This window comes from Caenorhabditis elegans, chromosome X (genome assembly GCF_000002985.6).
Source record: "Caenorhabditis elegans chromosome X".
In the NCBI taxonomy this organism is placed as follows: domain Eukaryota; kingdom Metazoa; phylum Nematoda; class Chromadorea; order Rhabditida; family Rhabditidae; genus Caenorhabditis; species Caenorhabditis elegans.
Window position 1 is genome coordinate 2,301,443 of NC_003284.9, and position 18,200 is coordinate 2,319,642.

Consider the following 18,200-nt stretch of genomic DNA (forward strand, 5'->3'; position numbering starts at 1 on the left):
CCGGTCTCATATAGGGATACTAGTTGTTAGGCCGCTGTTGCCCAAGCTTATCTCATTTCTTTGAGTGACCTCAATTTTGACTGTCCATCTATACATAAGAAATGCAAATATTTGTTGTTTATTTCAAAAAGCTCTCTCTCTGTGCTTTTGTTCCCCGTTCCAGCTGGGCTTGCTGTCGTGTATTTTTTTTTGTCAATTCATCGGGTTTTTTTAGTACAATTAACTGAAGCAATGGGGCTGATAAAATTTCAGCACTTCAGTTTTTTTTTTAATTTGACATATTGCAATGTGAATGTGATATCCCTTATTGTAATGAACTTTTGAAAATCTTAAAAATCTGAGTAATTAGAATTTTATGTAATCCTCTCTAAAGATGACCTCATTTATTTGGAAGGCGATAAAGAGAGAAAGAAAATGAGAAAATAGTATTGGCTAGCTAATTTGACCGAAGACAATTGCGGCCGGAGGAGCGGCTGTTAGAAACAGTGCGGAAGATGACGGAGAGATAGTCCGCGCATTTCGGATTAACCGTGGTCAAATATCACAGTGTTTCTCTCTCAAACCCCCCCCCCCCCCCCCCCCCCCCAAAAGTCGCTCGGACTCATCACTTGCAGACCCCGGGCCCCCTCTCTCTCCCCAGCCAATACATTTGTCAACAAATAAGAATGTGTAAAAGAGAAAGAAAATCCGAACACAGACGGCGAACGTCTTTATTCGGAAAACCTGCGGGTTTCTGTGTACTTTCGGCTTATTGAACCTATGCATATTTTGTGTATAAACTCGTGTTCATGACTGTTTTGAGTACATTTGCTCAGCTATGTAGCTCCCAACTTTTACTGAATACCATATGTTCTTTTTGTAGCGCTGTACTCATTTGAAGCGTTTCTTATCTTTCTTTCTATCTTGTTCAAGGTTTTGATTTAAATTTCAAATTTCATTTGCCTGCCGTTTTTATTACTTCTATATACATAGGTAATTCTTGACTTTTTTTGTGAATTTAATATCATACTAGTATAAGTAGAAGAAAACTTTTAGAGCATGATTATAATTTGTCTGAATTTTTTAGTTTTTTTTGCTTTGTTAGATTCAAAATGGCTCAAAAACAGACTTTCATAACAAAACTTTCCAATAAATGTTTTTAATAATTTTATGGCGGTTCAATACTTCAAAAATATTCACTTAAATGCATCTAAAATCTCCAGTTTCCCCAGCATTTTTGCTTCTCAGCAGCCGGAAATTGACACGGTAAATTTGCACAATTTTGAGATTTTAGCTAAAATTATGATGTTTTCTTGACTTCGAACCATTTTAAAAGTGGAGTGCCGAAATCTGAGACTTTGTTTTTTTAAACCTAAAACGACCCAAAACAACCGAGTTTCGTAATGAGACGTTTTGAAAATTTCTCAAAAAAAAATTACGGCTGTTCAAAGTTCTGCAAAAAAAGCTCATTTTCAGATAAAATCAAAAAAAAATTGTTGGGTCATTTTGGGTCTAAAAAGGCAAAGTCTCAGATTTCGGTACTCCGCCTTCAAGTATTTGAAAGCACACGTTTTTATTGGTTAATTTTTCTTTGAATCTTTGAAACTTGAATCGTTTTGAATTTTATAAAAGATATTCCTTAACGAAAATCAGTTTTTTCAGATAATCTGTGCTCCAATGACTTTGTAAATCAACAACAATGGTATTAGTAAGCAAGGTAACCATCCAATATTATTTGCTCAGCCGCTTGTATTACGTAGTATATTTTCTCAGGGTGACTTCATCTGGATTGAGCCCGGAAAAACAGAGGGATCGATTCCAATTGGAGCACGCGTCATCGACCAAGACCATGGACGTTTGAAAGTGATTGACGATCTTGGAAATGTACGTTTTGACACCACTGTTTTGAACATTTTTCACTGATACCGCAACATTGACCTCAATCCGTTTCCTACTTTCGCATCACTGCGGGCATCTCTTTAACATTAACATTTTATCACGCATTTGATAAGTTGCGCGGTGGTCGTGTTGCAATTTTTGTTGAGGGAGAGAATGTAAAAGTACAATTCAGGAACAATGGCTATCGGCGGATCGACGGGTCAGGCTGATGCATCCGACATCAGTTCAGGGTGTGGAAGACATGTGTCAGCTGGGCGATTTTCATGAGAGTGCGATTTTGAGAAATTTATTTATCAGATACAGAGAAAAACTTATTTATGTAAGCAATTAAAGAAATATCGCAAAAAGTTAGTTAGACAATTTTAGGCCTATACTGGTTCAATTTTGATAGCAGTAAATCCATATATGGACATTGCTATCTATACAGCTGATGAGATTCGGATGTACAAAAGGAAACGAATCGGAGAGCTTCCACCCCACATTTTTGCAATTGCTGATAATGCGTATACAAATATGAGGAGGGAAAAGAAAAATCAATCTGTCATTATCAGGTTCGTTTTTTAGACAAGGAGCATTTTTTCACAAAAATTATTTAAAAAAAAAACAGAAAAAGCCTCTCCAGTAGCATAACAATTAGAATTTTTACTTCGTAACTAAAATCTAAATTTTCTGAAAAATTGTCAAGTTTTCTTATTAAAAGTCCCAAGTTTTACTTTAAAATTTTCAAGTTTAACCAATAAAATTCTAATTTTTTCAGCCATTTTCCAACAATTTCCACCCAAAAAATATTTTCCATAAACTTTAGAACTTAAAACCTGAAGTATTTCCACTTGAAAACTCCGAAAACTCTCAGCCAATTTTTATCTTGAAAATTCTGAATTTTCTGCAATTTTCAGTTACTTTTCACGCCAAAATCACACTTTTACCATCTAAAAGCGCTCAAAATTTGAAAACATTGTTTTTTTTTACTTTTTAAAGCAAACACTCTCATCTTTAAACTAAACTACAACAACAAATTTTTTTTTGGAGTTCCAGACTACATAGTAAATAAAAAAACGAAAATTTTGAGCAATTTTCTTTTTCAGTGGCGAATCTGGTGCAGGAAAAACTGAATCCACAAAACTGGTCCTCCAGTTTTTGGCAACAATCAGTGGACAACACAGCTGGATCGAACAGCAAGTCCTAGAAGCAAATCCGGTTCTCGAAGCATTTGGTAATGCGAAGACCATCCGCAATGATAACTCGTCTCGATTTGGAAAATACATTGATGTACATTTTAACGAGAGTGGATCTATTGAAGGTTTGATTGACAAGTGGGAACATATTGAGATGTATTGTTTTAGGAGCGAAAATTGAACAATATTTGTTGGAGAAATCGAGAATTGTTACTCAATCAGAGAATGAGAGAAATTACCATATATTTTATTGTTTGTTGGCAGGACTGTCCAGAGAAGAAAAGTCGGAGCTAGAATTAGGAACAGCTGCTGATTATTATTATTTGATTCAAGTAAGCTTTATAAAGGTTGACTCGTCGACATCAATTGAACTTTAGGGAAAAACACTGACAGCAGAAGGCCGTGATGATGCTGCCGATTTGGCTGAAATCCGATCCGCAATGCGAGTTCTCATGATCAACGAGCAAGAAATTGGAAGTATCTTCAAACTTTTGGCATCTCTTCTTCATATTGGAAACATCAGATTCCGACAGAATACGAATGACAACATGGAATCAGTTGATGTAGCCGATCCATCAACTCTTGTCAGAATTGCAAAACTTTTGCAACTCCACGAGCAAAATCTTCTTGACGCAATTACTACTAAAAGCTTAGTAACGCGCGAAGAACGAGTGATCTCTAGATTGAATGGTCAACAAGCCGTCGATGCAAGAGATGCCCTTGCGAAGGCAATTTATGGAAAATTATTCATTCATATCGTTAGAAGAGTGAACGATGCAATTTACAAGTGAGTTAGGTTAGTTTAAAAAATATTTTGAAATTTATTTTTAAGACCGTCGCAGTCAAGAAGAACATCTATCGGAATTCTTGATATCTTTGGGTTTGAAAATTTTGAAAGTAATAGTTTTGAGCAACTTTGCATTAACTTTGCAAATGAGACATTACAACAATTCTTTGTTCACCATGTGTTTAAGATGGAGCAGAAGGAGTATGATGAGGTAGTTTTCATATTTCAATCTGAAAAATAAAATTTATTCAACATTGCAGGAGCACATTAACTGGCGTCACATAAAATTTGTCGATAATCAGGCTACAGTCGATTTGATTGCTCAGAGACCGTTGAATATTTTGTCTCTTATTGATGAGGAAAGTATTTTCCCAAAAGGAACTGATAAGACAATGCTGCTCAAACTTCATTCAACACATGGCAGAAACGAGCTCTATTTGCAGCCAAAATCTGAGCTTCAGAGAGCATTTGGAGTCACTCATTTTGCTGGAAATGTGTTTTACAACACACGAGGTTTCCTCGAAAAGAATCGAGATTCCTTTTCAGCCGACTTGTCCGTGCTCATTTCCTCATCAAAAATGCCATTCCTTGCTCGATTATTCGACGACATAGAATACGACACAAGCTCCAGAAAGAAGGTGACCGTCGGAAATCAATTCCGAAGATCGTTGGAGCAACTTATGTCCCAGTTGACTCAAACACATCCATTTTTCATCAGATGCATCAAGCCGAATGAGATGAAGAGAGCACTTGTGATGGATAGAGATCTTGTATTAAGACAGCTTCGCTATTCCGGAATGATGGAGACTATCAAAATCAGAAGGAGTGGTTATCCGATTCGTCATGACTACTATCCATTTGTCTTCCGTTATCGTGTCTTAGTTTCTTCCATCCAGGGACCAGTGAACAGGATCGATTTGCACGATGCAGCCAAAAAAATTTGCCACATGATTCTTGGAACAAATGCTGACTATCAACTTGGAAAAACTAAAGTCTTTCTGAAAGATAAACACGACTTGGTTCTGGAGCAAGAGTACTACCGCATATTGAAGGATAAGGCAATTGTTATTCAGAAAAATGTCAGGAGATGGTTAGTGAGAAAAGACTTTGAGAAGCAAAGACAAGCTGCTGTCACCATTCAAACTGCATGGAGAGGTTTTGACCAAAGGAAAAGATATCGTCAGATTATTTCCGGTTTCTCACGCCTTCAGGCTGTTTTGCGTTCGAGACAATTGGTGTCACATTATCAAACTCTACGAAAGACAATCATCCAATTTCAAGTTAGATAATAATCATAGGAACTTACACTATTGTCAATTTTAGGCTGTATGCCGCGGGTCTCTAGTACGTCGTCAGGTTGGAGAAAAGCGAAAACGAGGCGAGAAAGCACCACTCACAGAAGTTTCATCCACTGCTTCAGTTATTTCGGATTCACATGAGGAATTAGTGAGTTTAGGCAATTTATGTGAGGAGTATAGATTGTGGGTACATTGTATGAATTTTATGGAACCACGATATCATGAGAATGTCTACTTTTCTGGCGGCAAATATCACGTAGCGAAGGGACCTGCGTCTCTCTTCGCCACATGTTATCTTGCTGCCGCGGCCTGCAAATATTTTCGCGCCAGTAAAGAGGCATTCTCATGACCTCATGGTCCCGTAATATACTAAAACTAGTTCAAAATCCCAGTTTCATTAGGAAAATTCAGCTCTTTTTTTTTTGGAAATTTTGACCCACCATAAAACATTTTTCGAAATGTTTTGAGAAGTCCCATCACGAAGTTTGGTCGCTTTAAGAAAGTTTCAGTATAATTAAGCAAAATACCCACAATACCTACTCTAAGCCTTCCACGAGGGCGCTACTCTCGTACGCCTGTACCTAGGGGTGGCTATAGGTCGACCTATGTCGACCTGCGACCTAGAGGGTTAGGTCGCATCGCGACCTGCGACCTAGCGACCTAGGTCGCTTTGCGACCTGCGACCTTGCGACCTGCGACCTAGCGACCTGGGTCGCTTTGCGACCTGCGACCGAATTAAAAACGTAGAAAAAAAGCACAAAACAAAGCATTGATTTCTACAAATTCTACAATTCTACAAAAAAAATTGAAATTTAGAAAGTTAAAACATTTCGGGGGGAACGAAACCCATTAGTACCATAGTTTTCAAGTTGAAACAATTTTAGTCAGCAGCAAATCCGGCGGATGTCGGCTGTTCTAACTTTTTCGACAAGGTGTCTTATGGATAAGACATCGAAAACAATGTAAAATAAATGATTTGTAGCAATTTGTTAGTATACATATTCTGCAATCTTATGTAGTTTTCGAGTTATACAGATTTTGACAACTCAAGTGAATCAAAACCGAAAGAGCACAAAATGTCAGTACTTCAGGTCGCAAAGCGACCTAGGTCGCTAGGTCGCAGGTCGCAATGCGACCCAGGTCGCTAGGTTGCAGGTCGCAATGCGACCTAGGTCGCGATGCGACCTAAATGAAAACAGCGACCTAGCGACCTAGGTCGCACTCTTGCCACCCCTACCTGTACCACACCACAGCTTCGCAGACACCACGCAGATATAGCGACGCGCGGACTTGTGTAGCGTCGGCCGCAGTACACAGACTGCGATTTTGCGGGCGCACGGGCGTGCGGGAGTAAAGGAAGGCCTAATCTACTCCACCTTCAAAACACAAAAGTGAATACCTAAAATACCTGATTTCTAAAATATTCAGTTCGAATTGTTAGATGGGAGAAACTCGAAGGTAACGTTGAAAATGTTGTGCTAGTTGTGTGCATTCTATGGTTCTTCTCTACTGAATTTTTTTTTTCGGGAGGTGCTTTTACTTCTGAATTAACTGTGTATTTTCAGGTTGGTCATTTGTTCGACTTCTTGCCATCTGACGGGAAAGATTCTGGGAACGAAAATGATAGTGCGGATAGCAGCAGACGTGGATCCTATTCTAGACTTCATGTAAGGAAATTAATTTCAGTTAAGCTTGTAATTATTTTATTTTAGACATCTCCTGTAATGCCACCAGCAAACATCCCAAGAGTTGACTCGTACGTAGATGAAGATCTCAGTAAATATCAATTCGGAAAGTACGCGGCAACATTCTTCCAAGCTCAAGCCACTGCGACTCATGTTAAGAAGCCATTGAAAACTGCGCTTCTCACCCACACCGAGCCAAGTGCACAACTTGCGGCTTTGACCGCATGGACCACAATATTACGGTTTATGGGAGACTTGGCTGATGTCAAACCAGGTTCCACGAATGGGTCAGAAGTTTATGTAAGGTTTTTGGCAGTTAAAGAAGTTTTCAGTTCAAGTTGCTTATAGCTCACTTCAGAAACTTTTCTGATAGTTCACATTTAGATACTCTAGTCAAAAATAAACCAGCCAAAAATCAGCTGCTGTATTTTTTTCTGGAATAAGGTTATAGTTTAGACTCGGGCAATAAAATTAAAATAAAAGTAATCGGAAACATATTTGTAATTGAAAAATAGTATCCTAGCTACCATGCAATTGTTACTGATTCACCCTTATAAGAATTTTTTATAACCTTCATGATTTTTAGGACAAAACTCCTGTAATGATCAAGCTTTATGCAACACTTGGAAAGAAATTCAGTGCACATGATTTGGAAGAAGCTATGCTTTCTAGTGAATATGGCGGAGCAAAAACCTTGAAGAAAGGAATGGGCAGAAAATTGATCAGTATGACACTGAAACGAAAAGGAAAGATCAATGGATCAGATACATCATCTATATCTTCTGATAGTGTTTATTCAAGTTTCAATGCAATGCTGGAAAACAAGCCAATGACTAGTCTCGATAAACTACACTACATCATTGGACTCGGAATTCTGAGAGAAGATTTGAGGTATACACATAATTGTGAAATTTTCGAAAAGATCAAATATTATGTATTCAGGGACGAAATATACTGTCAATTATGTAAGCAATTGAGCAACAACCCGTCGAAGCTGTCTGCAGCACGCGGATGGATCCTCCTGTCACTTTGTGTCGGATGCTTTGCTCCTTCAGAACGATTCATTAAGTATTTGTTCTGTTTCATCAGAGAAAGAGGACCCGCTGGAACTGGTTATTCTAAATACATCGAGGATAGATTGCGAAGAACACAGGTGAATGGTACGAGACACCAACCACCAAGTTATGTGGAGCTGCAAGCGAATAAATCACAAAAGCCAGTAGTCTTGGCCGTAACATTTATGGATGGAAGTGTCAAGACGCTTTGCGCAGATTCTGCAACAACGGCTGCGGAGCTGTGCAAGCAGCTAGCAGAGAAAGTTGGACTAACGAATTCCTTCGGGTTTAGTCTGTATATTGCACTTTTTGATAAGGTATGTCTATATTTCGAATTAACAAAAATTAATATTATGTTTAGGTTTCATCACTGGGAAGTGGCACTGATCACGTTATGGATGCAATTTCACAGTGTGAACAGTATGCAAAGGAGCAAGGAAGGCAAGAGCGGAACGCTCCATGGAGACTATTTTTCAGAAAGGAAATTTTCAGTCCATGGCATGACCCAAGGTATTTTGTTGTAATTTTTTGCAAAGGTGAAATGTCGTAGATGAGTAAAAACTGGCTTAATATCATAATCAAAATTTTGGAAAATTGAAAAATGTAACAATACTTTAAAAATTATGATAGATTAAAACTGAGTAATACTGTAAATTTCAAAGAAAGAAAAATTGAGACGTAATGGGGTTATTCAAGTAATGTTGAAAAATGTATTAAGACACATTTATGACGTCACAACTGTAACAAAATACATGTTTTTATGTATTTTACAGTTGTACGGTTGTAACGTAATTTTTCTACACTTTTTAGTTTTCCGACACTAATTGAATAACCCCATAAATTTCACAATGATATTTAGGCATTTTTACACCAATTTAGTGGTTTCAAAGAATTTATACACTGACGGTACTCCTTTATATGTTTTCAAAACAGCACTGGCATGCACTTTCAAATTTTAAAGCAGCGGTGTGCAGCAGATCTAAAAATTTGCTGAGCTCGGCAAATTCGGAAGTTTTGCAAGTTTTGCACATCCCGTTTTCAAAGCGATTTCTCTTCCAGATATGGTTTTTATTTATTTTTATTTTTTAGAGACGATCCCGTCAGCACAAACTTGATCTACCAGCAAGTAATCCGTGGAATAAAATATGGAGAATACAGATGTGACAAGGTAGTTTTCAGTTGTACTCTTACATTATATTGTATTCATGTCTATATCAGGATGAAGAGCTTGCCGCCATATGTGCGCAACAATATTACATTGATGAAGGTACAATGGATGTGAATAAACTTGAAAACAACCTTCCGTCTTATCTACCTGATTTTGAAATGTCTGGCAAAGAAATGGCACTTGAGAAATGGACTCAAACAATTATGCATCAGTATAGAAAAGTAATTTGTGAATTGAAACTTTAGTCTAGTCTGTGTCAATTTTGTTTCAGAAATTCACTGGCCGACTTCCTTCTCAGATTGAAGTCAAAGAAAACGTCGTTTCTGTTGCAAAAACAAAATGGCCTCTTTTGTTCTCCAGATTCTATGAAGCATTGAAATTCGCTGGACCCCCATTACCAAAGAATGAAGTTATTATTGCTGTGAATTGGACTGGTGTCTATGTGGTTGATGATCGAGAGCATGTGATGCTCGAGTTCAGTTTTCCAGAAATATCAACGGCTTATTATGGAAAGTTCGTAACTTTTTTTTGTATTCATGTATTATACATTGTATTTTAATTCTCAATTTAGGGGAAAACGAAGTACAACCGACACTTGCACAGTCAGAACTGTGGTTGGAGACGAGTACACATTCCAATCACCAAACGCAGATGATATCACTAATCTAATTGTTATGTTCCTGGAAGGCCTGAAAAAGCGAAGCAGATATCTTGTTGCTATCAAGTCTCAAAAAGGAGACGGTAAGTGCGTGCCCGGTCGGAAAAACAGGAAATGTTTTGGTTTCAGAGAAGAACAATTTTCTTGAATTCGAAAAAGGCGACCTGTTGATTCTAGTGAATGAATTCACCGGAAACACACTACTCACCGAAAGTGTTGTAAAAGGGGAGAATTCTAGAACATGCTTGTTTGGCCTTATCCGAGCTGAAAATGTTTACGTTCTGCCAACTCTTGTGAAGCCATCGAAAAACACTTTGGTAGGATTAAACATCTTGAACTTTTATCATAACAGTAATTTGTTTTAGCAAATCTTCCCGAAAGATATGGATTTAAGTCTTGACCTGTTCAACAACAACAAACAAGTTACCGTAGTCGATTATAATGCAGAACCGTACACTCTTGAAAACTTTGCCGAAGACAATTTCAAGTAATCAATTGAATTGCAGAAAACATGACACATTTAAAATTTAAATTTCAGCTCTCAAGTAAAAAGAGTGGGGTCACAAATCTCTTTAATGACGCTGAGAAAGAAAGAATCGCAAATTGAATGCTGGAGGTTTTCCAGAGAACATATTGATCAACCACTGCTTAAGAAGTTAAATGGAAGGTGAGATAACTATTAAATGAAAAGTAGCGCCAGTGGGAAAATATTTTTAGAACATGCAAATGGTACCACAATGACCAAATATCATAATAAAAAATTTTTGAAAAATTTTCTGATTTTATATGATTTTTTGTATTTCGAAAAATGAAAAAATCTCAATTTTGGTCACTTTTTTGGATTTGCCAATCAAAAACAAAATTATGGAGACAGGATAGCTCGTCGAAAGTGGTGGCCGCTAGCAATCTGGAGGTCACGAGTTCAAGCCCGGCCTCACCCCCTAGAATCATTCAGCCTCTATTGGGAAGTGGAGCAATACACGACTGGATTATCGGCCACAGTCCCCGGCTAGGACGGGGTTAAATTATATCCCAGTGGGAGCACCACCAGGCAGTGTACCTGCCTTCCAGAGCCGCACTGCATAGCACTTGAAAAATGGATCGTCTTTTAATCCTATTTTTTCATAATTTATGTTCAATATTTCGATATTTAAACACTGTAGGGATTAAGTTAGGAAAAAAATTTCAAAATTTGTTTGAAAAGTTTTTCTATGATATTTGGCAATTTTGGCGCCACAAGAGTAGTTTTCAACAAGTTTGCCCCCCCCCCCTCCGCTAGAGCTACGTTACCTTTAATGAAAAATCTACAAAGCTTTTTTAAAAAACAATATTCGCATTTTCATAGTGAGAATAATAAATCCAAACGGTTTTATTTCCAGAGAAGATGCTTGCCGTGGTGCTATCGAAATATTCGCAGCGATCATGAAGTACATGGGCGACGAGCCATCAAAGAGAAGTCGCCTCGGAACTCATCTAACTGATCACATTTTCAAATTGCCAATTTCGATGGAAGCCCTGCGCGATGAACTGTACTGCCAACTTGTGAAACAATTGACTTTGAATCCTTCAATCATGTCAGAGGAGCGTGGTTGGGAGCTTCTCTGGATGGCAACTGGGCTATTTGCTCCGAGTGCTGCTCTGGCAAAAGAAATCAGTCATTTCCTGAAATCCAGACCACATCCTATAGCATTAGATTGTCAGAATCGCATGCAGAAGCTTGCGAAGTAAGTCAAAAATTGTGAGCTTCAAGCGGAAAATAATGTTTTTACAGGGGCGGAAGCAGGAAATATCCCCCACATCTTGTCGAAGTTGAGGCAATTCAACACAAAACAACGCAAATCTTCCATAAAGTACGTTTTTCATTTAATATGCATTTTTTGTGTTTTTCAACCGTGCAACTGTTCCAAAGGTCGAAAAATCTCGCCACCACTTGTTTTTAGTTCCTGCTTTTTTTCAGCCGCCTAGACTTTGATCTGTACTTTGTCCATCGTATGCTAACACTTTCCCATTTTTTCAGGTGTTTTTCCCAGACAACACGGATGAGGCGATCGAGGTGGACTCTGCGACCAGAGCCCGCGACTTTTGTCACAAGATCGGCTATAGGCTAGGATTGAAATCGTCCGACGGGTTCAGTTTGTTTGTCAAAATAAAGGACAAAGTGCTGGCTGTTCCGGAAAGCGAGTTTTTCTTCGATTATGTAAGATCACTTTCCGATTGGGTTCATACGAATCACGCGACACAAAAGGATGCAACAATGATACCGATCAACTACCAGGTCTACTTTATGAGAAAACTTTGGTATAACTTTGTGGCCGGTGCTGATCCACAAGCAGACATCATCTTCCATTATCATCAAGAATCTCAAAAGTACCTTCTCGGATATCATAAAACCACCAAAAATGATGTCATTGAACTAGCTGCTCTTATTTTACGCTCAATGACTAAAGATGGCAAAAATGCACCTCTGGCTCAAATACCTCAATTACTTGATGAAATTATACCTAAGGATTCGTTGAAAATGTACTCAGCAAGTGAATGGAGGAAAACCATCAGTAATGCCTATGCAAGAATAGAGCATTTAAAGTCAGATCAAGCGAAAATTGAGTTCCTGAACTACATATGCAGATGGCCAACATTCGGCTCCGCATTCTTCCCAGTTTCACAATACTCTGACCTAAACCTTCCTGATAGACTACTTCTTGCGATCAATCAAACTGGAGTGAACATTTATCACTTGGATACTAAGAACCTTCTTGTTCAGGTGAGACGAGTATTACAGCACTTGATCAAAACAATTGTTTTCAGTATCCATTCAATGTAATTTGTAATTGGACAAGTGGAAACACATACTTTAACATGACCGTTGGTAATATGCTGAAGGGTAACGAAGGAAAGAAACTTCTTCTTGACACCACTGTCGTGAGTTTATCTTTTTTTTGCAGAGTGTCAGGCGCGTGAATTAGGGTAGACGAATAGTATGCTTACCCCAAAAATATTTTTCTATACGTTTTTCATTCATTCAAAAAGTCACGTAAAAGTTTCCAAATAGTTAACATTTTTGAGGCGGGTATACTACAAAAATTTTGTTTGATCTCCAAAAATTGTGGGAATAGCCACACCAAATGACTTTCGTGAAGCCAGGCTGTCCCATTACGGACTGATCTACAAAAAATGCGGGAATTTTTTGTTCAAAAAAATGTGACGTCAGCATGTTCTTAACCATGCAAAATCAGTTGAGAACTCTGCGTCTCTTCTCCCGTATTTTTTGTAGATTTGCGTAGATCAAGCCGAAATGAGACACACTGACACCACGTGTGTACCCGTGATTTTCATCCTGGCCAACCGAATACACATGAAAGCATCATCCATTACAACGATAATAAATACTTACTATCAGTAACATTTTCCAGGGTTACAAAATGGACGACTTGCTCACCTCTTATATATCACTGCTAATATCAAATCAAAATAATCACCCATCAAAAACTAGGGAAGTGGCATTATAGATTGTTTAAAGTTATTTTTTTTTCTTTCTTCTTCCAATTCGATAAAAACGAGTCCATTCCCCCCCCAAAAAATACCCCATTGTTTTTACGATTTTCTTTCCAAAATGCTGGTTCCGTCGCTCATTTCACTAATTTCACTGTTTTTTGCATTTTTCCCAGAGTATTTTCTTCATTCTATGAACTGTATGTACTCCTCCCCAACTCGAATGTATTTGATGACATTATTTTGTTTAAAATCCAGTTATACATAAATCATTCATACAAGTTTGAAAATCATGGAAATCGGAAGCTAGTATTTACAACGGGATTGAAAATTTTTTGAAAAAAAAGACCGGAAGAAATGAAGAAACATTAAAATATGGAAGCAAGAATTCACTTTTTTTTGGATTTATTTTCTTATGTTTTAATTTTTTTGGTTCTGATGAAAATCGAATTATCCTGGATGCTACATATTCTTGAATTTAGAAACAAGATATAAATATTTAAAAGTAATTAATTCAAAATTTGAATCATTGAGTCGTAGTCAAAATTTACAAAAAAGAAAAGAAAAGATCGCTCCAAATTAAAGCAAAATTTCTTTGAACAAAAACACATTCCATGGAATGCGAATTAGGGCAATTGTCAGGTATTGGAAAAGTGAAAAATTGTTCAAGAGTTTCAACCTTTTTGTGGCATTTTACTTAGAGATATGTCTTGAATATTCACAAATTACTTTGCACTTTTTGGCATACTCGATGTGCTAGAATTTGAAGATGATCGGTCCTCGGTTGGAGTTCTTTCTGCTGTTTGGATATAGCTGAGAATATCACTACATGAGACAACCGCAAGAATGCGCTTTCCTTCGTCGATGATTGGCTGAAAACTTTTTGAAATTCAATTCACTAAATTCAGAAGTAAAAACTCACCAAGCTACTCTTGTCCGATGTCATCATTTTAGCTACAGTCTCGAAAACAGTGTAACTAGACCGTCCATATACCAATCGCGATTGCAGTGATTGCAAAATCTTGACCGGCTCTTTGAGCATATCATGGAAGTTTCCTCCTTGGTGGCTCATGATTTCCAGAATTATGTCCTTTCTCGCAAGCATATTCACAATTTGTTTGAAATCATTCACAACCGGAATTGTAGACATTTTTCGTTCCGACATCAACTTGATGGCCTCCTCAATCGTGGTATTCAAGCCGATCTGAAATATTAGCATCAGTTATTTTTCTGGAAGTGTTTATTTGTTTATGCCGTCCTAATTGTATGCAGATATCGTATGTTGTAAATATTTCTCCAATAACAAGGTAATTTTGGATAATCCAAAAGTTCAATAGCCTATTTATTTTATTTATAAAAAACAAAATTTTAGCACAGGCTTTTAGACTTCGATACTGTATATATTTATATTTGCAGTTTGTTCATCTTCGCTAGTCATTTTCAAAATTCATGTGATTTCTTAATAGGTACGTTGTTTTTTTCCATGAAATTGCAATCGCCAAACTGTTTTCGGGTAAATGTGAGGTTTGTTATTCGTTATTTGCAAAAAAGATCTCCAAGTGTTGTCAGTAAAATTTTTAGAAACAATAAGATCAGCACAACAGAAGAGACGGCGCAAATTCAATAACATAGTCATTTTGAAGAGACTTCAGCCTGAATGATAACTCCTGGCAATAGAAATAGACAATAACAAAAAGGGCAGCCTGGAGGAGACTCTCATGTGACCTTTGCAAAACTCGGCGTGTCAGAGACTATTGTCCACGAGGAGAGCGCGATCTAGTGTAAACAGGCAGACGTTGTTATTGGGGAAAAAAGATCAATGGTCAACTTTTGATATTGTTTGAACCGGAAGGTAAAGAAGATGTATGATCGTCGAATAAATCTGGATTCAGAAACACACCTTCAAAACGTCGTCGTTCCACGTGCCAATTTTCTTTTGATCCAGGGTGGCCTGTCGCACGTGAAGAAGAATTGCATCTCCAAAGTCGCTCTGAAAAACAATTTAAGTGTTTTGAGAAAAATACTTGGAAAAAATTGTTGGAAAGTCTCAAAATTTAATTTTTAATCAGTACTAAAAAGGTTAACTAAAAAGTCGAATTAATACTTCTATAACTTTTGAAAAGTTTTCCCAATATTGTAATAAATCTTCTCAAAAGTTTTAAAACATTTTTTATGGCGGTTAAAAATTTGGAAAAAAAGTACCTAATTTTTGCTAAACAGTCTAATTTTGGCCACTTTTCCGTGTTGCAGCAGATTTTTTTTTGTGTTAACACCCTTTATTGCACATTTCGGATGGGCTTCCAATCAGGCGCCAAAACGCCTGCCGCCAACTCCGCCTACCACTGGCGCGGAGCCCGAAAAATGTTGGCCGCCGCGACCTTTCGCACTATGTGGTGTGAAAACCAAGCCTTTGACTTCTTGCCATAATGCGGAAATGAGGCGGGAGGCCAGCGTGAGGCGGGCAGGTTTGAGGCAGGCGTCAGGCAGGCGTCAGACCCTAAAACCGCGCCTGCCTCCCATGGAAGCCATACAACAAAGAATGAAAATTCAAAAAAAAAAAGTCAGCTTCGCACCGCTGCGACAAGGAAACGTGCCCAAGATTGGACCCTGAGTTGTTTTAAACTCAACATATACAAAAACCAAAAATCTTACCAATTTCAGAACTGTTTCCTGAAGAATCATACGTGGAGTCAAGAAGTACAGTGGAGTCCCCGGCTTTGGAATGATCTGAAATTACATAGTTAATTACTTCCCACCACGTGCTAACTGTCTAACACACCGTATCAAAAATCGGAACGAAGCTAATTTTGTTGTGTGAGATGATATTGGCAGCTTCCCAGACGCTGCAAAAAACAACAACTTATTGGTCCCCTGTTTCAAATCACAGCGGCGGCTATTCAGCAACATGGTGGAAGAAGGAGGCAAGTTGTTTACCTGATCTCTGATTTCCTCTTACTTTGTTTCATAATAAACTCTGTCAACGTGTCCCGTGAACAAAGAACCGTATTCTCATATGATTTTTGTTTACCACCCTATTTTGCGGGTGGCAGAGAGAGAGAGAGAGAGAGACCCTGTTTTTATCGATACCTCTCCTCGTTTTTCTCTCACTTTGCATCATCAACATAACCGTAAATACCTCTCAATTATTCACTTTGCAATATGACAATGTGTTTCAGAGTCATAAACATGCACCCAAAAAGAGGTCGTTCTGAGAACTATGGGACACTTTTTTCACGAAAAATAAATTTGCTTACCTATTCTGAACACCACTGCAGATTATGTTTCCTGACCCGATTTCCTTTAAGAATTCCACCAAAGTTTTGCTGGCCACCTGCAATTTTGACAGTTCTGGTTTTTATTTCAACAACAAAAAAAAAAGATAGTTTCACAAGACACTACAATGATATCAAATTTTCCAATCTCACACTCCCTTCCCACTGACCTCTCGGTTTCCAGCAGCCACCAGTAGGATGGCCGTGAGGCAGTGTCCCATATTGAAAACACATTCCGCCTGGTATTTGTCAGTATTTGTGACGACGGCGGCAATGTGGCCGTGCTGAGAAAGAGCATGCACCGCTGCTTTAACCTGAAAAATTTTATAAACAAGTTTTATAGCTTTTCCTGCTTTTTGCGAAAACGAATACCTTTGTTTTTCCGTCAAACACAACCAGCGAGCTATGCGTTGGTTGCAGGTCGTAACAAGTGATCGATTTCATGAATGTGTGGTATGGATCTGCATGGCGATCTGAAAAATGAAGAATGCATAAGATTACAAAACGAACTTAAAGGATTAAAGGATTAAAGAACGATCCGTTCTTCAACGGCTGTGCACTGCGGCTCTGGGAGTCAAGTGCTCCCACTGGGCTTTAATTTAAGCCATGTCGTAGCCGGGGTCGATAATCTTAGTCGTGGATTGCTCCACTTCCTAATAGTGGCTCCGGACTTGAACTCGTGACCTCCAGATTGCTAGCGGCCACCACTACCGACTGAGCTATTCACCCCCCCCCCCCCCCGCACAAATGTTTAATTATTACTCACCAAAAGCTGAGAGAACTTCATAAGCACCTTCGTTGCTAAATATCCGGCATGGACGCATGATGGCGAAATCCTGAAATAGAAATGTATTAAAAATTAGTTAGTCCAGAAATTGATATTACCGCTCTTCTGAACACATTTTCCGGCACACTCATTCTTCTGCGAGTCAGAGGCATCGGCTTGAGATTATCATCGTCTACCTCCATGCTTTGCGGCGGAGCGTTCATTCCATACTGATACGACGTTTTTCGGTTCCCATCGCCATTGGCACGCTGAACTTGGAGCCGTGATTGCATTGTGTAGCGGCGACGAGACGGAAGCGATATGTCGCGGATGCCAAACGAACTCCTGCGCGAGTGGTCGATGCTTGGACCTGATTCGTATCTGGAAATAAAATAAAAATTAAAAAATTAAAAAGTTAAAACAGTTGCAAATTTATAATACATTAAAAAAAATCATTTTTCTGTTCAGTTTTTGTGTCAGATGAGTCGTTGGATAGTACCCCACACCATCAACACTAATCCGGCCTTGTCCCCAAATTAAAATCCGCTGTAGTGCACGTTTTGGTAGCACATACCCATGATCCATTGAACTGCCGTAAACGTTGACTGGAGTAGTTTCCAACATTCCTTGTTGTCTTGAATTCGATTCAAGCTGAAACATGATAAATGATGATATTTTGAGGTTGTGAAAATCGGATTAATAGATAGTTTGGAAAGCGAAAAAGTCATAGTTCACGTGCTCGACCGGAGAATGATTATTATTAGCAGTATCGAAAATTGCATGACATATGGGGCAAGTAGAAAAACAAATTTATAAATGCATAATTGTTTTTTGTTTTTTTTTTGTTTTGTTGTTTTTTTGCTTTATCGTGCTTTGAACTTTTGATTCTCATTGACAAAGTACACTTTTTCTGTTAGACTCTTGGAAATAATACACCTTTGTTTTTGAAAAAAGTATATATAAAAAGTT

The 18,200-nt window shown here is 38.2% G+C and overlaps 2 protein-coding genes and 3 non-coding genes across 6 annotated transcripts; 2 read left to right on the top strand and 3 right to left on the bottom strand.

The window, feature by feature from the left end:
• Positions 1-422: 422 nt before the first annotated feature.
• On the bottom strand, positions 423-560 carry T10H10.5. The gene has a single exon (NR_070475.1). It is a non-coding gene; the product is annotated as an Unclassified non-coding RNA T10H10.5 (non-coding RNA).
• Positions 561-1,639: 1,079 nt separating this feature from the next.
• Positions 1,640-13,472, top strand: hum-6 (Unconventional myosin heavy chain 6). The gene is made up of 27 exons (NM_076019.6): positions 1,640-1,696; positions 1,753-1,863; positions 2,051-2,197; positions 2,245-2,429; positions 2,964-3,178; positions 3,222-3,385; positions 3,431-3,840; positions 3,886-4,051; positions 4,101-5,120; positions 5,164-5,286; positions 6,704-6,805; positions 6,851-7,123; positions 7,410-7,714; positions 7,766-8,195; positions 8,240-8,388; positions 8,968-9,046; positions 9,097-9,267; positions 9,318-9,559; positions 9,618-9,787; positions 9,834-10,021; positions 10,070-10,191; positions 10,243-10,371; positions 11,084-11,428; positions 11,476-11,554; positions 11,722-12,465; positions 12,510-12,623; positions 13,115-13,472. Exons 1-27 carry the CDS (start codon positions 1,679-1,681, stop codon positions 13,208-13,210), a joined length of 6,297 nt encoding a protein of 2,098 aa, NP_508420.1. The 5' UTR covers positions 1,640-1,678; the 3' UTR covers positions 13,211-13,472.
• On the bottom strand, positions 13,452-17,896 carry aakg-4 (CBS domain-containing protein). 2 transcript variants are annotated; one of them, NM_171632.4, is made up of 11 exons: positions 17,806-17,896; positions 17,351-17,612; positions 17,232-17,301; positions 16,838-16,938; positions 16,636-16,779; positions 16,448-16,524; positions 15,973-16,036; positions 15,846-15,920; positions 15,094-15,183; positions 14,116-14,397; positions 13,454-14,065 (listed from the first exon to the last, which is right to left on the bottom strand). In NM_171632.4, exons 1-11 carry the CDS (start codon positions 17,889-17,891, stop codon positions 13,919-13,921), a joined length of 1,398 nt encoding a protein of 465 aa, NP_741725.2. In that variant the 5' UTR covers positions 17,892-17,896; the 3' UTR covers positions 13,454-13,918. The 2 variants fall into 2 exon arrangements, with proteins under 2 accessions (NP_741726.2, NP_741725.2); NM_171633.7 differs by lacking the exons at positions 15,094-15,183; positions 15,846-15,920; positions 15,973-16,036; ... (4 more) ...; positions 17,351-17,612; positions 17,806-17,896 and having other exon boundaries at positions 13,452-14,065; positions 14,116-14,867.
• On the top strand, positions 14,910-15,096 carry T01B6.8. Its single transcript, NR_070476.1, has one exon. It is a non-coding gene; the product is annotated as an Unclassified non-coding RNA T01B6.8 (non-coding RNA).
• On the bottom strand, positions 14,920-15,060 carry T01B6.9. Its single transcript, NR_070477.1, has one exon. It is a non-coding gene; the product is annotated as an Unclassified non-coding RNA T01B6.9 (non-coding RNA).
• Positions 17,897-18,200: the final 304 nt, after the last annotated feature.

Bases quoted from the DNA above. Each gene is read 5' to 3' on its own strand.
- hum-6 (NM_076019.6), top strand. The intron at 5,121-5,163 runs GTTAGATAATAA...TGTCAATTTTAG, and splicing joins AGACAATCATCCAATTTCAA to GCTGTATGCCGCGGGTCTCT. The intron at 6,806-6,850 runs GTAAGGAAATTA...ATTTTATTTTAG, and splicing joins GATCCTATTCTAGACTTCAT to ACATCTCCTGTAATGCCACC.
- aakg-4 (NM_171632.4), bottom strand. From the start codon at position 17,891: ATGTTTCAGCTTGAATCGAATTCAAGACAACAAGGAATGTTGGAAACT. The intron at 16,525-16,635 runs GTCAGTGGGAAG...TCAAAATTGCAG, and splicing joins TGGCTGCTGGAAACCGAGAG to GTGGCCAGCAAAACTTTGGT. The intron at 14,398-15,093 runs GTGTGTTTCTGA...CTAATATTTCAG, and splicing joins GGAACGACGACGTTTTGAAG to ATCGGCTTGAATACCACGAT.